The sequence below is a fragment of the Gigantopelta aegis genome, unplaced genomic scaffold (assembly GCF_016097555.1).
Source record: "Gigantopelta aegis isolate Gae_Host unplaced genomic scaffold, Gae_host_genome ctg3163_pilon_pilon, whole genome shotgun sequence".
NCBI classification, from domain to species: Eukaryota; Metazoa; Mollusca; class Gastropoda; order Neomphalida; family Peltospiridae; genus Gigantopelta; species Gigantopelta aegis.
Window position 1 is genome coordinate 45,769 of NW_024533207.1, and position 18,905 is coordinate 64,673.

The 18,905-nt window shown below is 33.6% G+C and overlaps 1 protein-coding gene across 1 annotated transcript; it reads right to left on the reverse strand.

Moving 5' to 3' along the window:
* Positions 1–3,225: 3,225 nt before the first annotated feature.
* LOC121391962 (major facilitator superfamily domain-containing protein 12-like) lies at positions 3,226–18,779 on the reverse strand. The gene is given in 14 exon segments (XM_041523403.1): positions 3,226–3,250; positions 8,210–8,283; positions 8,285–8,320; positions 8,375–8,554; positions 8,720–8,815; positions 8,865–8,926; positions 8,929–8,956; positions 9,385–9,415; positions 9,461–9,738; positions 9,740–9,772; positions 9,774–10,053; positions 17,089–17,156; positions 18,011–18,073; positions 18,717–18,779. Coding segments are annotated over 14 exon segments (1,317 nt in total).
* Positions 18,780–18,905: the final 126 nt, after the last annotated feature.

The following is an 18,905-nucleotide window of genomic DNA, read 5'->3' on the forward strand; positions in this document are numbered from 1 at the left end:
GTCATTATTTTCCAACCTTAACACGTCACCAACTCTACATCTTGCCACTTTAACAGATATATTGCTGGGAGAGAGGAGAGGAGGAGAGGAGAGAGAGAGAGAGAGAGAGTCATGCAACAAATACATATTAACAACTTACTCAATGTCACTTTTCACAATACTTGCAGGTCGATTGTTAATACGATGATCACTAATAGGGGTTTCTACGGCAACCATTATCACCAATAACAAACAACCATGGACACATCGAAAACTTTACATATCATCATAAGCCATCTGCTTAATAGCAGTTTAGACTGTACACCCACAAGTGGACGAGTGTTGAATATACTGGAACTGATTATACCAGGAATATACCTAAAACAGAGCTATAACATAAAATCAATGTGGGGTGTGTTTTTACTTGACGAATGACCAGTATAAGAAAATAAAAGTTGGCAACTCTTAAAAAAACTGTTCCAATAAATTTATTGGTAAAAATGTGATGAGGTTATATGTTGATGTTTTTAATAGTGTTATTCTAAAATATAACAAATATACAGAACAATATTATGCTGTCTGAATTAACTACTTACAGCATATTTTATAAGGCTTTGTAGCTTAACGATTGTTAGATAAACTCGACGTAAATCTTCAACTAGAATATAGAGAGAAGGAAACATGTTATAAGCAACTTAAACAGTTGATTTATTTCTATCATTGCAATTTTCAATTCCTGGTATATAAACATTTCTATTTCAAACTAATGACTTGCTTTGAGACACTAACGTTAACAGTTAGCATAGATCATTGTTAAGTATAGAGCATTATGTTAAGTTTAATATCAGTACAGATCAGTTATGTTAAGTTAATATTAGCAATATTAGTACAGATCATTACGTTAAGTTAAGTGTAGTACAGATCACCATATTCCTTGTTATGTTCAGTGTGTGTTAAATTAATGTTAGCATAGATTCATTATGTTAAGTTAAGTAATGTTAGTGAACAAGTCATTACCATGTCGTAAACAAGGAAATAAGTTTTGGAATCTCTTCCAAAGAGGCAAAAGATCCTCTTCATCTTTGAGTTTCTCTGGTTCTTCAGGAGAACCTAAACAGAAAAAAAAAATGTTTATATTGACTGTATTTAGTTTGTTAAATAATCAAATCCAAAAAAAACTCAATAGCCACAACCAAGTTCCTCTTGACTAGGTATGTACGTCCACTGCCTCAACTCCAGCTTGTTCAGCCATCCTACAGTTCTTTGCTCAAGTTGTAAAGATGCGAACACCTTTCCTGCACTGTAAAAGTGAGGGCAAAGTGCTCAACTGTCCATTGAATCACGTGATACACGGTTGTCATGACAACAAGTATCCAACTACTAACTTGATTCTGAGGTAAGATGGATTTAACTATTACGGGAAGAGTTACGGGAGACGCGGAACAGAGAGATAACGGGAACTACGCCTCACTCAGTAGCCATCGTAAGATAAATAACTATTTATCTATTTTATTTGTTTTTTTATCTAAACAGAGAGGTAAAATCAAACACCCTCGTAAACCACGAGAACATCTCATTCTAGAAACGACGGAAACAAGAGGGAGCTACGTGAAGAAGCAACAGCAATTGTCAATTACAACAAACAGTTTGATCTTAAGGTAACTTTGTCACCATCTTCAAATTAAACTAGCTTCTAACTTTGTTAGACACATGGGAGAGAGCCACAGATTAAAAAGATTTATGGCAATACCATTAAAAGGAAAATGGAAAGAACTTCTGCAGCGACAGAAGTACAGCTTAGAAGAGAGAGAAGGGACAAGTATGAAAAAATGATGTTTAGAGTTTCGAGTCTAATCTTGATTTTCTTTAATTGAGAGATTTGTTGCAAACATGAAGAACAAATTTTAATGTCTGAGATAGCTGTTAGACAAGAGGACAGTTCTTGAACGACAAGCAAGAATGAGAGAAAGAGCTAAAGAGCTCCGCGATAAGAGGGAAACTGATGAAAGAAAAGAATTTTGTGAGGAGAAACTAGAGCAGTAGATGGGCGTGATCAGGTGAGGAGATGAGAAGTTTTACTTACCAAAAAACATCAAGATGAAGTTTGCTAGAAAGAAGTGAACAATTTCGTCAAAAACAGAAAGAAAAGATGAGAGAAAAACAACAGTCTTTGGTAATTATTAGTTTATTTATAATACTAATAGGCCTATCTCATTTTCCTGTAGAGGAGAGTTATGTATGCCCAATTGTGGAAAGAAGACCAAGAAGCTAAAAGAAACGAGAAGAAATGGAAGCTGCCTTACAGATAGAAAAAAATCGAGAAAGGTCTTAGCTTTTGTATTAGATTTTTCTTGACTGACAACAGTAATAACTGAATTAATGTTAATCTCCTTTTGTCTCTTAGGTATTGACTCTCCAATCAACATCTATGAAAAACATCGTGAAGAGCTTAGAAAACTCAAAAACAGCAAGAAGCTGATCAATTCGGTACGTTAATACATTGACAAGATCATTTAATATATTCCTCTATTTTAGCGAGAAGAGGCTGCACTTCGAGCTTTAGAGGATCAACAGTTTATGGGGACCAAAAGGAAGAAAAGAAAAGAGCACAAGAACAGACTAAAAGCCTGAACTAAAATCTCTCACTTTCGTCTTAAAATGAAAAGGAAAAGCTCCGAAGAGAAGCAAGAAGAGTTAGATATGGATATGAAAATTATTGGAAGAAATGTTGCAACAGAGTCGGGGTAGAGAGCCAGGGGGAAGCCAGTGAACCAAACCAAAGAAGGTTATGTCCCTATTATTATTATTATTATTTGGGACACCTGTGTTTTGATTCCCCCCACCACCTTGTCTGTGTGTTCTAATTTTTTTATTTTTCTTTATAATTTTAGCAAGAACTTCGTGAAGAGATGAAAACGTTATCACGATTATCTTGCTGAACAGAAGAGAGAAGAAGAGGAAAAAGAGAGAGAGAACTTGATTGAAATGTGTGTCTGCTGGAAGTAGAACGTCAGTTGGGCACAACGACTTGCTCAATGGAGGAAGGAGGAGAAAGAGGCCAGACGAAAACAATGCAAGAGTTATGCAGACAAGACAAGAACAGATTAAAACAAAAATGTATGTCTTCAGTTTAAAAGAATAGTAAATTTATTTTTTTATATTATTTAGTGAAGATATTTGCTGAAAAAAAGAAGGAGAGGAGATTGAAAGAGAAGCTCAAGAAATGGCCGACAGTATTGCTCGTCATCACTCAGCTTGAATCAGAGCATTCCTGAAAACAATACGTCAAAAAAACGTAAAGTACCAACAAGACTTGATTGATCAAATGAGATTCCAAGAAATGTTGAAAGAAAAAGAGAAAGAAGAATTACTTCATGAGCTTGCAATCGGACCGAGGAAGCTGAGTATTACCATCAACAACGCGTACAACATGCTTTAATGAACCCTGACCTTAAAAAACACATCCCCGTAAAACTGTTAGCTTTAGGACATCATAAGAATATTATTGTTACTAAATAATTGTAATAATTCTAGCGTATACTTTTACATAATGGGAGTGGCTGGCATAGTACATAGCTCTAGGGATTTCCTGTGGTAAGTATCTATTATGTCTGGAGTCGGGCGAAGGAGTCGTTCCGGAGTTACTGGTAGGCAATCCGATTAACCAAGCTTGCTTATCATTGGAAAATTCACGTTGTAATGTACGGAAAAAAGAGTTATGTATACTATCTTTATATTATCATGATAGGGTGCTATACTTTCTGATCGATTACGATGGATGCCAGTGCCAGTGTGGGTAGTTATTTGTGCTATTTTAATGTGCGTCTTCATTGGTAAGGATGTCCTTTCCTGAATGAATTATAATAATTGATAAACTGATTCTAAGTATAATAGTTATAATTTGATTATTTTCAACTTTGTAGAAAGCTGGGTTTTTGTATGTTGAGGAATCATTCAGTCGTATGTGAACCTGTTTTTTAGAAGGAGAGTTGTTTTTAGCAGTAAGTTGTTCATACTTGTCATCAAATGTCTCTATATTTTGTAGAAATATATCGATTTACATTTGCTGGTACTATATCATTTGGCTTATTGGTTATGGCTATATCTGGTAATACAAGTATTTGGACTACTTGGTGAACACCAAGCTTTATTTTTTTGGTTTTTCCGATAAGTGTTTTTGAATTAAGTTAGTTCCTGTCAGCAATATTTAAAAGCCGTATGGTAAACTTTTAGTGTTATTAAGTAATAATTATGTTAGTTTTTTTTTTTTTTTTCTTGTTATAATATAAAAATTAGGGATGTGGATATAATTACTGTTATTAGCAATGATAATATATATATGATAATATAAATTATAGGCACATTTTCTTGTATTATTAATTTATTTATGTATTATTATTATCTAATTACTTTATTTAAGAATGTATTATAGTAATTAAATTATTAATAATTTAACATTTTTACTTTCATTGTTGTCTTTTTCTTTAGTTCACTTTTGCTAGTAATACTGCCACTATTAATTGGGGGGACATTAGTTGGTTCAACTGTACAATACGAGTTTTATCTGTCTTTGTGTACGCCTTTCTAATGACAGTGAGTATTTGATAGTTTACTAAACTATTATTACTTTTATTACAGGGGTTTATACATCCTTTGTTAGAACGAGATTTTTTTGGCTGCTGGAGATCGTGAGCTTTGCACTTGGTTCACAGTATCGTTATTGTAATGGGGGGGACTTTTGTATGTATTGGATCGGAATCATCATTTTGACTAATGAATAGGAGAGTATCGAGTCAACTTGGTGACTATTCTTCACCTTGATTTTGCTGGGTTCTGGACTGGTACATTTGTGTGGTAGTTAATACTATTCACAAAGAGAGATGATATTTATTTCAATATATAGGATGGAATGGCAGCTTTTGCATTATCTTTGTTTCATTTAAACTTGAAACTACAGAGAAAGATCCGTTCAAAAGTAAAAGATGGTTGTCCTCTTCTTGCTAGGGCAATGGTATTAGATTGTCTTATTTAAAATATGTTAACGCATCTTGTGTTGTTTATAAACTATGGGACAATATATTGATTTGTTAATCTGTGATATAGTTGTACTATTGGACGATACTTTCGCCAAATTACATCTGTTTGTATTTAAAGTTTGGAGAAAGCTCAATTGATGTGTCTGGACTGTTTAGGAAATCAAGATCTGACCACAACAGCTCAGGATACGTGAAAGAGTTGAAACAGTCCAGAAAAGGAGGGTTATGTTAAGCACGACGTGTGTATTGTATGTGTGTACATGTTGCTTGTTGTAGTGTTGATTTGTTTGGAATGGTTTATGTGTCCCAGGGGGTAGGAGGTGGAAGAAAATTGTTTAGTGAAGCGTCCTGGAATCCTAAATGATTTAGGGACTTACTTGGTTAAACCAAAATTGCTGGTTTTTCCTATCAACCACCAATTGCTCTCTCCTCTCTCTATCTCTATCTGCTTTTCTCAGGTTTGCTTTTCAACGTTGCGTTCAAGACAAAATAACTAGGTTATGGCTAAGCTAACATGCAGGGTTGGACGGTATAGCTTTTGTACTATGTCTATTTGCAGATGACTTCAGGTGGTTTGCTCAAGCAATTGTATCAGGTCTTGTTCAAGTTTTACAAAAGAGATGAGAATTATAATACAAATGAGATAGCTAAGCTATGTTAGCACGGGTCTTGGTGCAGTCACTGTTTGCTGTGCTTTTATTGAGCCACTCTTTGCTATCCTATGGAGGGTAGATAGATTTATCCATAATAGCACTGATCTCTTATTAACTTTAGTTGTTAACAATTGTATTTTATCATGGTGGATGGTCTCATTTGAATATTTTCTTGGTTTACCATGATTGGAGCGTAGAGTATTTCCTGTCCATGGAATGTTGTAAGTCCTCCTGATAGTGTCCATTGATCCATACATGATATAAATCCATTTGTAGTGGATTTTGGGGTGTTCTCTGTGTGTGGTATTAGTTTAGCACAAGGATGTCTCATACAAAAGAATGTATGAAGGGACTCTCTGTTTTGTGCCACATGCTATTTTACCTAATAGTGTAAGACATACTATTAACATGGTCATAATAATTATTATAAGAATTATTTAGGTAAATAATTAAGGTTTATTGTTTTGGGTATCCAGTTATGCTGGAGGTTTTTATAATAGCTTGGTCTTTTTCTGTTATGTGTGCCTGCCATTTTTGTACTCTGTGGTTCTTCCTGTCAGATTTATCCTTACCTGTTTTACTTTAGTGAGTAAGCCCCTGTAATTATCGTTGTTAATTTCTTGTTTTTTATATAGTTTGTGCAAGTTTAACAATGAGACACGTGGGAAGATTTCATTTGAAGGAACTCTTCTTTTTACTCTACTTGGTGAAATTGGTATCTGGGCCCACCAATGGCTGAAATACATCTGAGTAATGTTAATACTCATGGGGCAACAGGATGGTGTACGTATTAGGCAGCTGATTAAAAATTTAATAAGATACATTAAAAAGTTACATAAAGTTTAGCTAATGAATATTAAATTAGTGTAAATTAATAATTAGTAGCGGTGTGTGATTGCTGTAGTTAACAATATTAATTTTTATAATATGGTTTTTTAAATAAAAATAGTTAGAGTCAAAAAAAATCACCGATTGCGTAATCTTACTCGTAAATTGTTGTATTTCAGCAGCTCACGAATGTGCAGGGAGGGATTTCTGTGGTCAGTATATACCTTGAAGGTCTATAGTGATATGTGTAGCCCTTATCTTCAGTGAAGAAGAAGAGATAAGGCACTTTATGATAAATGTTATTAATCCTAATGGTCATGGACAAAATTATACTGGTAGGTCGAAGTCATTAGATATTGTAAAGTCTTTTCTCTATATCAATGCAGTTGAAGCTACTGTTTAAAGGAGAGGTAATGGTAGCAATGATTGTGGTTGATGCATATCTAGGTTTGGTTTCAATATCAAATCCAAAAGATCTATTCCCATCAGATCAATTCCCAAAATGTCCAAATGTGTACCCAAAACAGAACTCAATTTACTGAAATAAATAAATTTATAATTTTAATTATTGAATTTAAATACCAATTGTTTGTGTAATTAATATATAGTATGATATAGGAGGGAAATATAATATATGTACATTGAATTTTTATAATAGAAAACACTAGAAAAATATCTTCATTAGTCTGAGTACACATTATGGTATATTATAGTTTATTGAAAGGTAGTTAGGGTTTATCTGAACAGTAACTACAAGTGCCCACGAACTATAGTAATATAAACTAAGTAACATGACCAAATCTAGTCTAGCTACTACACTGTTTTTAGCTTACCTCTGTCTAGAATATTAGGAACATAATAATTTTATTATTTTGTTAGATTGACCCTCGGACTGGAATGGTAATGAATTTGTTTTGATCTGAAAAAAGCAATGGAGGGTAAGTTACTAAAATAAAGCTCCACCCACTCAATTTAATATTCTAGTTGGCATCACATTACAAATGGATCATAAAAATATTGATTTAGATGTACCCTATTTCAGAGATAATCAAATAATAAGGTATGTCCCATAGCAACGATTAATTATAATTCAGGTATTTTGTGTACACAGTACAACAGAGAATGTGTAAACTGTATTTATTGGGAATGAATTAAAGAAAATCTCTCGGATCTTTGGACCATCTTCTCTATGGGTTATTGTTTGGGAAACAGATAATAACAAATTTACATATCGTGGAGAATAACCTGTTATATTTAATTACAAAACACATATAATTTATTATATATATATACATTAGAGTGGTGTTATTTTTCTTTTATTAATGAGAGGGGCCCTCTCATCTAGTGATCTTGGAAATGGTGTTGGAATCACGTTTCTGGATAGTATATTTGTGAGGCATAGTAGAATACCTGGCCATCTTTCTCTACATCAAAAGGAGCCCATAATAACTGTGTATGATGAAAAGAAAATTTACAAATAAAATGTGATATCATACAAGTAAATTAGCCTGATGAGAATTATAATTAACATACCTCTTTTTTCTTAATTTGTACACCATTTTACCACGACAACCAAAGCCAATAGGGCTATAATTGATGCAACACCTGGTACAATAAGTCAAAAATTACGATAATATGGAGCACACCCAGCACAACAGACACTAATAAGAGTGGCATGGTACTATTGTTACCTTGGTAAACCTTGTATCTTACTTTTCTCCCATTCCTTTACAGGGATGCAATAATTGTATTATTTGTATAGCAATCCACTTGAGTAGTTTATCACATAAAAATCATAGCACCATACACAAATGCCAATCTTTCCTGAAGAGAAAAATTTACTACCTAATAATTAGAATTTTATGGTATTCAACTTACGCCATTTATCACCAATAAATCTGCTACCATAGACAACGACGTCACTAAAAGTGTTGTTCCACCCACGCCAATTAACACAGCTGCTCCGTATATAAAGTTCTCAGTAATTTTTGTATGTGGAAGAGGTTTATCTCCATAGCTAGTCTCATTGTTATGGGAATGGACATGATCTGGTCCAGACTGCGGGCCAAAACCGAAACCAAAACCTAATAAGGTTGTTATTATGTAAACAAAAACATAATTAAATATCTTACAATGATCCCCAAACAAAAAGCAAACCAATGAAAATAACAAGCTACAAGATATGATTGTTATTGTTATAAGGTATATCATATTTCAACTCACATATCGTCCTAATAATTTATTTATTAAATAGTAAAAAAATATTGTTGCTATAAATCCACTGAAGAAAATCACTAATGGAAACATAGCAGCACTCAACTAAATGACACATGGACAATAGTTCAATGGAAACAAGACTGAGACTTACTCGATACATTCTCAAAGATTCTAGTACATATAATGGACTATATACTTGTGTTAAATTGATATTAGTCTGGTTGACATGTATATAACAGCATTCTATAAATGGATAACTTTAGATCAAAATGGACACATTGTACATCAAAAGGGATAGACTTTAGATCAAAATGGACACACAATCCTTGGGTGTTGTAATTACACTTACAAAATAAAATTGAGGATTCAAGAACCAAAGATACCAGGAAATTTTTTTTCCAGTTCTCTGACTACCTCCTCCTCGATGAGATCGGGGCTCTCTTGTACCAACATGGGGGGGGGGGGGGGGGGGGGTGAAATGCAGCAGAGAAGCTAAGACCAATTACTAAATACCTAGTGCTACACCCTAATATGGAAGAGTTGAAAAAACAAAATGGACAAATAGTTTATATTACTGAAAAGATCCATTGATCATTGGGGTTAATTTGAGTAGAAGTACTATCTGGTGATTTATTGATAACTGCTAATAATATAAACATAGCGATAAAAACACCAGAATTTGATAAAATAGTGAAAGCATATCTAATGAAAGAATGATATAAATGGTCCCATCTCAAAATGTATTACCTGATAGAATTTAGCTCCACCCTAATGCTCTCGTTACTGGTCAGTTCGGGTATGAGTGCCAAATGGGAAAACTTGTACGATAGCCCAACCCATTTGAAACACAATAATGAAACAGAAAAAAAAAAATATAAAATTGATAAACCAACAGGTTGATCACTGCAATCTAAACATCATGCCAGAAAAAAAACACGCAACAAAGCGACATATTGTCCCACAAGATGCCATGTTTTACGCCCACCATACCAATTCTCAGTTTTGTCACATAAATAGCCTGCAAACAGGTGTAGTCAGAGCATCAGCTATTTGACCAATGAAGGACCAGGAGACCAGCATAGACGTTGCTAATCCTCATAACCAGATGATAAAATCCTATAAAGTACGTGAACCAACATACTAGCCACACAAGTCCATTGAATACGTGACCTATTCCGTAGAAAAAAACGTCGAATATAATGGAGATCGTTTCCCTCATTGTGGACAGGGCCTCCTCTCGTCGAGTCTGACATGGCACTGTTTCAAGAAGTGAGGAGAAGGCCGATATTATCAGCCATTGGCTGTTATTCTTTGTGTAGTTGTCACAAGATGAACCACGCCTATTAATTTAAAACTATGAATAATTATTTTATTTTTTGATCTTTATAGTTCTTTTCTGTGTTACTTTTCCCGAATATCCTGTAATTATTATAACAAAATTATCAATACTTTTTTTCTATAGACAACTTAATTAGTTTACCTGAAAGGAGTTTCTCTTCTGATAATTAAACGTCTTTTTTCACCAAATCTGTTTCACTTAATTTCTAAAATAAGTAAAAAAAAAAAAAAAAAAACAACAAATGACATCATGATGACATCATTACACATGTACCAATTCCATTTCTCTTTTAGCTATTGAGACAGTCCATCAAATGTTCACGTGATCACTTTCTTTACAGGAATATTCTATTAATTCTGTTTCTATAGCAACCATTTAAATATTACCAACAACACTCTCATATCTTACTAATGTTCTGCTTCAATGTTCCTTTATTCATCATGTACACATGTATATTGAGTTCCATCAATGTAATATTCCCCCCACACCTCCTTGTCCTACATGTACATTACATGTAATAGATATTGATATAATACATTACATGTACCAGCTTCTGAGCTGTACGTCCAACACGGGTGGAATCCCTAATCTTTAGAAGAGGGCGGGGCAGGTACATTCAGATTAATAACCACACCCACTTGAGGTATATCAAAGCCCCCTAATAAAACCATGCGGCCCCATTAATTAAGTGTACATGTAAGATACATGTACTGCTGGCAACTGTCAGTTAGCAATTAGTATTTTCACTTGACCCTGATTTAAAAACAATGCTAGAACGCCAGGCGCTGTCCCTGTAAGATTAACTATAGGATAACGACCATTATCATATTGGATATACTTGTGACATTAATGAGTGGAGTGTTACCCATGGAAAGTCCATAGTTTCAGTAATAAACCATACACTTGACAACGTTTCTATCATAATAATAATAAATAATAATAATAATAATGACTAATTAAAGGGGCGAGGGATGTAATAATACCTGCATGTATAGTGAATAATATTAATGTCTTTTTCTCTGTATCGTGAAGTATGTCCAATAATGTTATCAAATAACAATCTTTGACCTGATATTGTATATAGTATTGAACAAATAAGATCGCTTACTTGAGAGGGCATTAGGACATAACGTTGGTCTAATGTTTCCACAGTAACCACTCTAAATGCAATATATATTACATCATTATGACATCATTGAGTTGATTACTCTGTTGGGGCTTCCCAGAAGAATGGTTCATTAGTAGCCAGTTTGTCTCAATTTTGTAAGACTATCAGTTAATGTGGCATACAATAACAGGGGTTTGCCTCGCAGTGGGTAATGCATCAAATATAACATCTAAATCTTCTTCAAATGAAGGTTCTAATAATCGATCAGCTTCATCAAGGACTACATGATAATAATAAAACTTCAAGAGAAAGTACTTTGTATTACTAGAAAATGAACTCTGTCCAATGAAATAGTGTCTGTGCTGCGTAGATGATCAGCCAATCTACCAGGTGTTGCTATGACGACATGAGGTTCTGTGATAGGGTCAATGCTTGTTTCATCATATCTATAGACGTTATATATGATTATGTTATAATGATGTAACTTACCAACTCCACCCACTACCACTAGAACTTTTAGACCAATTCGTTTACCAAATACACTAAACTGATCTGCAATTTGATATGCTAATTCTCTGACAAATGAGAAGATTGTAATAATAATAATAATGGCTAATAAAAGGGGCCTAAACAACAACACACACACCTTGTAGGAGTCAGCACTAGTGTGTAAATACCAAATGGATCTTCAGCTAGTCTCTGCAATATGGGCAAAAGCAAAAGGCTGCTGTTTTCCACTTCCTGTCTTCGCACATCCAATACAATCTTTACCTATGAACATTTAAATAAAAAGCTACTCCCTTTGTTCTATGATTGTAATATATACCTTGTAAAATTGGTGGTATACAATTTTGTTGGACTAATGTAGGCTCTTTAAGTCCTACATTCTCGATCTGTTGTGTCAGCCAGTTGTCTAGACCAAGAGAAGAGAAAGTGAGAGCAGTCATTTCTTGGTGATAATATACGGAGTAGACTGTAATTAAGCTGCATTATATTTCTATACAAAATTTCAAAAAACGTTTTCCGTTTACCTCCGTAAATTAAATACCCACGTGGAAAGTCATGGCAAAGTGGTCCTGGTCTAGGATCAAGCCCAAAAGTGATCCCAGACCATTTTTGGGCTGCCAAAATATGACATACATTATCTATTAAATATTTTAACGAAATTACTTCAAAATTTTCATGAATGTAGATATATTGGTTCTTGTTAAGTACAGTAATTGTTTCTGCTCTAAAATGTTGTTAAAGTGTGTAACAAACAAACAAAAAACAACTTTTACAAATTTACTAGGACATGTACATATAACACGTAGATCGCAAGTAGAGTAAAGAGGATTATCTTTTTTAAGTAATGCAACATTTAAGGCAGTAATATTAATGTCAATTTACAAGATAGTTCTAATTATAAGTCTCGTTGTTTAATTTTTCTTTTTTCTTATAATTCGCTTTCTTCCGACTTCACATCATTTTGGATACAACTTTTGAGTAATGTAGTGGTAAGCCTTTTCCATTAAACCTCTTTCTTTCTCTCCATCCCATGACTCTTAGTCACGAAAATACAATGCAATTTTCTTGTTTATTCTTACTATGTTATAATAATAATAATAATAATAATAATAATAATAATAATAATAATAAATAATAATAATAAAAATATAATTATTGATTCGGGACCATTTGCAGCTAAAATTGTCCGCCTGGACCACTTTAGTCTCGGACAACCCTTAATGGTTGCAGAAATGCGAGGAGCTGGTACATTTCGCTTTGCTAAGGCATTCTATCTGGTCTTCTTTTCTCATGCCTGTTATGCTGTCATTTCATGGAAAAAGACCTTATCAAACAGTATACAACAACGACAACTACTTCAGATCACTCAATCTCACTACCACCAACCAGTGCTCCTCTTGGTGGCTCTACAAGAAAAAGATTAATATCATATAATGTGCTATTAGGATCTTATCTAGACATTGTTCAAGCTATCAAAGATACATGGCTAGAGATACTGAACACTTACATTTTATTATAAGTCAGAAGGAGATCAAAATGGCCTACCTAAGTCTGTCATCAAATTAGAGAATCAACCGTATTCTTTGGCTTGCCTTCTCAAACACACTGTGAAAGAGAGCAAGGTGATTTCTTCTGGTATGCTATTGTCAGTGGTTCTACATATATTAAAGTTCCAGACTAGAAAATATTTCTAAGATCTTTAAGCACATCAAAAACCTCTCATGGTTAGGACACATAGAACTCTTCATGCAATGGGATGAAACCCACGGAAGTATATTGTTCGGAGATGGGTGTTATTTTGAATAAGAGCTGTATTAAATGGAGTATGTGGGAGGATCAACCAATGCAAGAATGATCCTGCTCAAATCAGTGAAGCTTTGCAATTGAGTCGATGTATTATCAGATCAGTAACATCACATGTAAAGAAACTGTTCAAGTAAGAATTAAATGACTTATTTATTCTATCATTCTTTTTATAGTCTAATAAACTCTTTTATCAAGCACAAAATCAATTTGATATTGATGAGTTACAAATTGGAATGTATAAACATCAATATTCTACTGCTCATTTTCTTTTTTATTATCCTCTCACTGATCAGATCATATTTATCATTTTCCATCGACAAACCTTCAAGATGAGTTGTACAAAACATTACAAGAGCATACATACTTACAACACCACACTAAAGACTTCATGAAATCATTTGAAAGACTACATGATATTCATAGTTGGCCCAATGGATGCAGTCAAAAGCTCAAAGTCTCATAAAATAATGAATTTATCATTAACTGATGGCTCGTGGGTTTATAGTTACTCAGAGCATTTTCCATTTTTATCCTACCGATCACGTCATGTGATAGATCATGTGACTAGTTCATCACATTCATTTGTTGACATTGATATTGGTGCAATGTCCATTGAGTCAAGAGAGACAGAGAAGGAACTAGTTGTAACAGAAAAACGTTACTCACTTTTACCTCAAAGTGTCTTCTCAATATCAAACATACCTACATGATATCAAGAGTTAATTTATAATTGCTGTGAGTCCACTTTCTCAGTCTTTTCAACGATTTATGGTGTCATTTGAAACTACTTTTCTCTCTCGTAAAGTCAGTCATCAAGTGAGTTTACTTGTTGTTCTATTCAGTAATTCACAAGTGACTGTCACAAAAGAAGTGTTTTTGCAGCTGCTACTCTCATTGAACTCTACCAAACAAAATATCCACATTCTGATCTCCGTCTCCGAACTACAGAAAGTGACGTTACTTGGAGTGAACTGTTGCATCAAGCAATATTGGAGTATCATCGTATGAACTGCTGTTTATAGCTACAACTCATATGGACTTTTCTCCTCAATTTCTAAATCATTGTTTTAGTAATACATTAGAAGGTCAACAGGTTTATTTTCCATCTCCATTTCACCTTTTAATCCAACAAACATACCAGAGGTCAAGACTACTTTACCCATATGCTACTAAAATCCAAATTAATCCTAATGAGGGTGTGTGGTTACCTCCATTGTCCAATATTGTATCTATCTTTTCCAGTGATCTCTCAAACATTTTAAACATAACTCGAAGTCATCAGCAAATTGATCTTCTCATACAATTTTGTCGTTGAAGAAAATTAAAGTGTTTTCTTCTCCTGATCCAGGCTTGGTTCATTTATGGAGAGAAGGTTGCAGTGAAGAACTGCTAATTCAATAAAATTATATTGTGATTTTTTTAGTTACTCTCTATGTGTGAGTGTGGTGAGTAATGAATATAATTTATTGTATAATCAAATAAATAGTTATCTGTTATCTTGGAATAATGGTTGCTGTAAGATATCTTCTTGTTGGTTTTCTTCTCTTTTGTCCTGGGTTCTCAGTTCAATTTAAAGAGATATCAATGAAGACTTTTAAATTTAATTTAGATTTGTCTCCTCAAGAGAGATGGACAGAAATCATTACTTATTATAAACCTGTTATGCCATTGATAATAGATTACTTTAAAGAAATGGTAAGTGGAATGAATGGATGTATAGAAGGTGTAATGGATGTATATTTAAGCGAAATAGATGTATAAAGAGTGAAATGGATGTATAGTAAGCGAAGTAGATGTATAAAGAGTGAAATGGATGTATAGTAAGCGAAGTAGATGTATAAAGAAGTGAAATTGGATGTATAGTAAGCGAGAGTAGATGTATAAAGAGTGAAATGGATGTATAGTAAGCGAAATAAATGTATAAAGAGTGAAATGGATGTATAGTAAGCAAAATAGATGTATAAAGAGTGAAATGGAGTGTATAGTAAGTCCTGCTTTTGTTACTAGCGACCAAATAAGGATTTACAAAAATTGCGGAGTTTGTGATGACTGACTTAGATGGTATTTTGGAGAACTAGGTCAAGAAATGAGAGGCATTGCTACTACAGCTGGTGTAGATTAGGGAATAGTCGTCGGACTCAACATAGCATATGAACTACGCAGGGTAATGTGGGGGAACTCCCGTACATGATGTAATTGTCTTTTAATATAGTTAGGTGGAGGTCACCCTCATACAACTGACAATAGTACAATCACATAGTATGGGTTTATTTACAATGGGTTTACCTCTATTGTTGCTCAAGACAAAGCTGGTAAAATATACCATGGTCGTAATTTAGACTGGAATTTTCCTGATAATTTGAGAAATACAACTATTCAGGTATCATATAATTTATCTTTTTTCCCGATTTAATATTGATTTCAGATTGATTATTACCGTGGCAAACCAGCTTTTGTTTAAAGGGATCACTTCACCGGTTTGTGGTATGTCATTATAAGTTTTTAATAATACAATTAAAATAGGGGACATCCCCATAAAGGGTATCTGACGGGAATAAGTCCTCATGGGTTTCTGTGAGTATCAATGAGCGAGATCTTGGTGGTTACATACTAGTAAATGCGATGGATGGTTTTCTTCGACATGCTTCTTGTCCATCACATCTTCTCAGAGAAGTAAGGAAGGATTCTTCCATTAACTATTATATTGCCTTCGTAGGTCTTTGTGAAGGAGACAAGTTATGAAGATGCATAGTTGCTTTATCACACACTCCTATAATTGCACCTGTTTATTATATCATAGCTGGATCATCTTCTAATCAAGGGCTGTCCTCGCACGAGATAGAAACTCACTTCGAGATTTGTGGCCATTAAAAGTATCACCAGACACTCCTAATAGTTGGTACCTGCTTGAAACTAACTATGTTAGTTAATTTAATATTATTTTAATATAATTCCTTTATATTAGGATCATTGGAAGCCTGCATTACCATATGATAATCGTCGTTACTATGGCAACCAGTATATTCAGGCATTGGGTCAAGAAAAGGCAAGCACTTTTGATGGTTTGTGGAGTGTGTTGACAACTTGGCCAGTTCGAAATAACTTCACTGTATATACAACATTGATGTATCCTGACAATGCCTAATGAAAGGATACAATATATTCATGGAATGAGAATGAGGGTGTTAGTTTGAGAATGAGACTTAATACTAGCTATATATTTGTGTGTGAATTTTATCAAAATCAAGAAATTTTTTTAATTGCTGAATTTCAACAAAAAAAGGTTATTTTGTTCCACCATATTGTCCAGCTAGTCTATCAAACTCCTCTCTAATTATATAATAACGTTATCAATATTAGTTAATTTCTACCTTTGTTATATATTGTTTAACAAAATGAGTGATTAGCATGAGACTCCTTAATTGTGAGAGATATCGCATTGTAAACCTACAAAATTTACATTTAATTAGTTGTAAATTAAAGGGGTTTACTCACTTCAGGTGGTTTCCCTAAATGTTGTGATACAACAACAAGATTTACAAGTGTCTCTGGATTGTTGCTATCCTTTAAAATAGAAGAATGGATTAATGGATTAAATGATGGATGGATACTTACCTTAGACAAAGCATCCTGGAGTAAGCTCTCAGCATCTTCATATTTCCTTGATGAATATAACTGGCAGCCTGTATTAGTAAGTGGGTAAGACCCTATCATATATGACTAATTATATACCTGTCCATTAAGAGGAGGGGAGTGGGTGCGTCTTATCAGCCATCTCTTGAAATATGTAATAAGCATCTTGGTATTGTCTCCGCCACAGCTAAATTAAACCACGCAAGAGCTAATTGAGACAGAGTTGCATCGTCATCCTTTTCTTGCATAATTTGAGTTCTTTCCTAAATGGACAAATGATAAAGAATGGATACATACTACACACAAATGGACGAATATCTTACTTTGCTAAATCTAATCTGTTCATTGTAAAAGTATTTGTACTCTCATAGCAGCTCTGTGTGTACGTAATTATATGTTGAAGATAATAGGGTCAAAGGTCAACTTACCCTTCCAATGAATCAGATTGATTAAGGCAACGTAGAGCAGAATCAAAATTCTATAAAATGTGACATCCATAGTTCAAAACTATGCATCCATTTGTAAAAGTATATCTATACATTGTTATTTCTATCTATCCATATTTACTAACCTCTTTAATAAATACACAGATGCCGCTATCAAAATAAAAGTGTCATTACTAGCGTCTACACCACTATTGAGGATACGCTCAATCTCTGACAGTACTTTAAACTCTAATATGATATCAAGAGGTATAGTGTTCAATGGAAAAAAAAAAACGTTAAAGTTAACTCACACTTAACTCACCTATCATCAGGACTATGAAGGTATTCTGCTAATATTTTAACAGCTCTCACTTCAACAGGTGAAAGCTTTAGTCACTTCATTTAGTACTACAGTATATTTAAGCTAAATAAACAATAAAATATGACAAATGATAGTAAGAGTTGTTGTAACAACTAACTTGAGCCAAATACGCTCTATACATTAAAACATCTCTTTCAATAGCAACAGCAGCAGTAGGTGGCTGAGATAAAGAACAATAAAAATTTATATAAACTTTTAACAATTTCTAACATACTTTTATTTCTGAGCTTCAGTTATACAATGTTGATAATCCCGAAGGAAGAAGGCATTCTAACATCAAACAGTACGTCAACTTCTTTGTTAGCAGCCATTTTAGATTATCAGGTGACCACACCTCTAGAAATGATGGCTGAACACAACAACATAGGTCTTTTTAAAGACACGTATTAAATTTATTCAAACACAATTAGAAACGCCATTAACTTTAAAATGTAAATACAATAATTACAATATTAATAGGATGGAAAATGTGTCTCGTGAAATTTAGCACAAAACTAATAATCAAAAAACAGCTAACAATATTATATTTATTATCACAATAATAGAATGTAGCAAATAACGTTTTATGCTTCAGCTTCAATAGCTTGTGCATCAGGAAGATATCCTCCCATAAACGAATCAACATCTAAAAAGTATTAACTGATTGGAACAATTGATAAAGTGGGTGGAGCTTACTTCTTCTTGCATGTGCATTAGAGCTCCAGATGTTCAATAAACTTCTCTTTAAACTCTTTGAACGGATGTCCTATAAAATATGAGAGAGTGATTGATAGAGAATTAGAATATAGTCTTACAAAACTTACTTCAAAACGTTCTACTTCTTTCTTCAAAAACTTTGGAACATTTCTCAAAAGATTTCTGTCCATCTTTTACTTTTTTCCTCCCATACATTAACGACATCTATGACATAAATTATGACATCATTAACAAACACTCACATCTTTAATTCCTGTTGAATTTAGAGGCAGTTTTCTAACTATTACTAGCCTGTA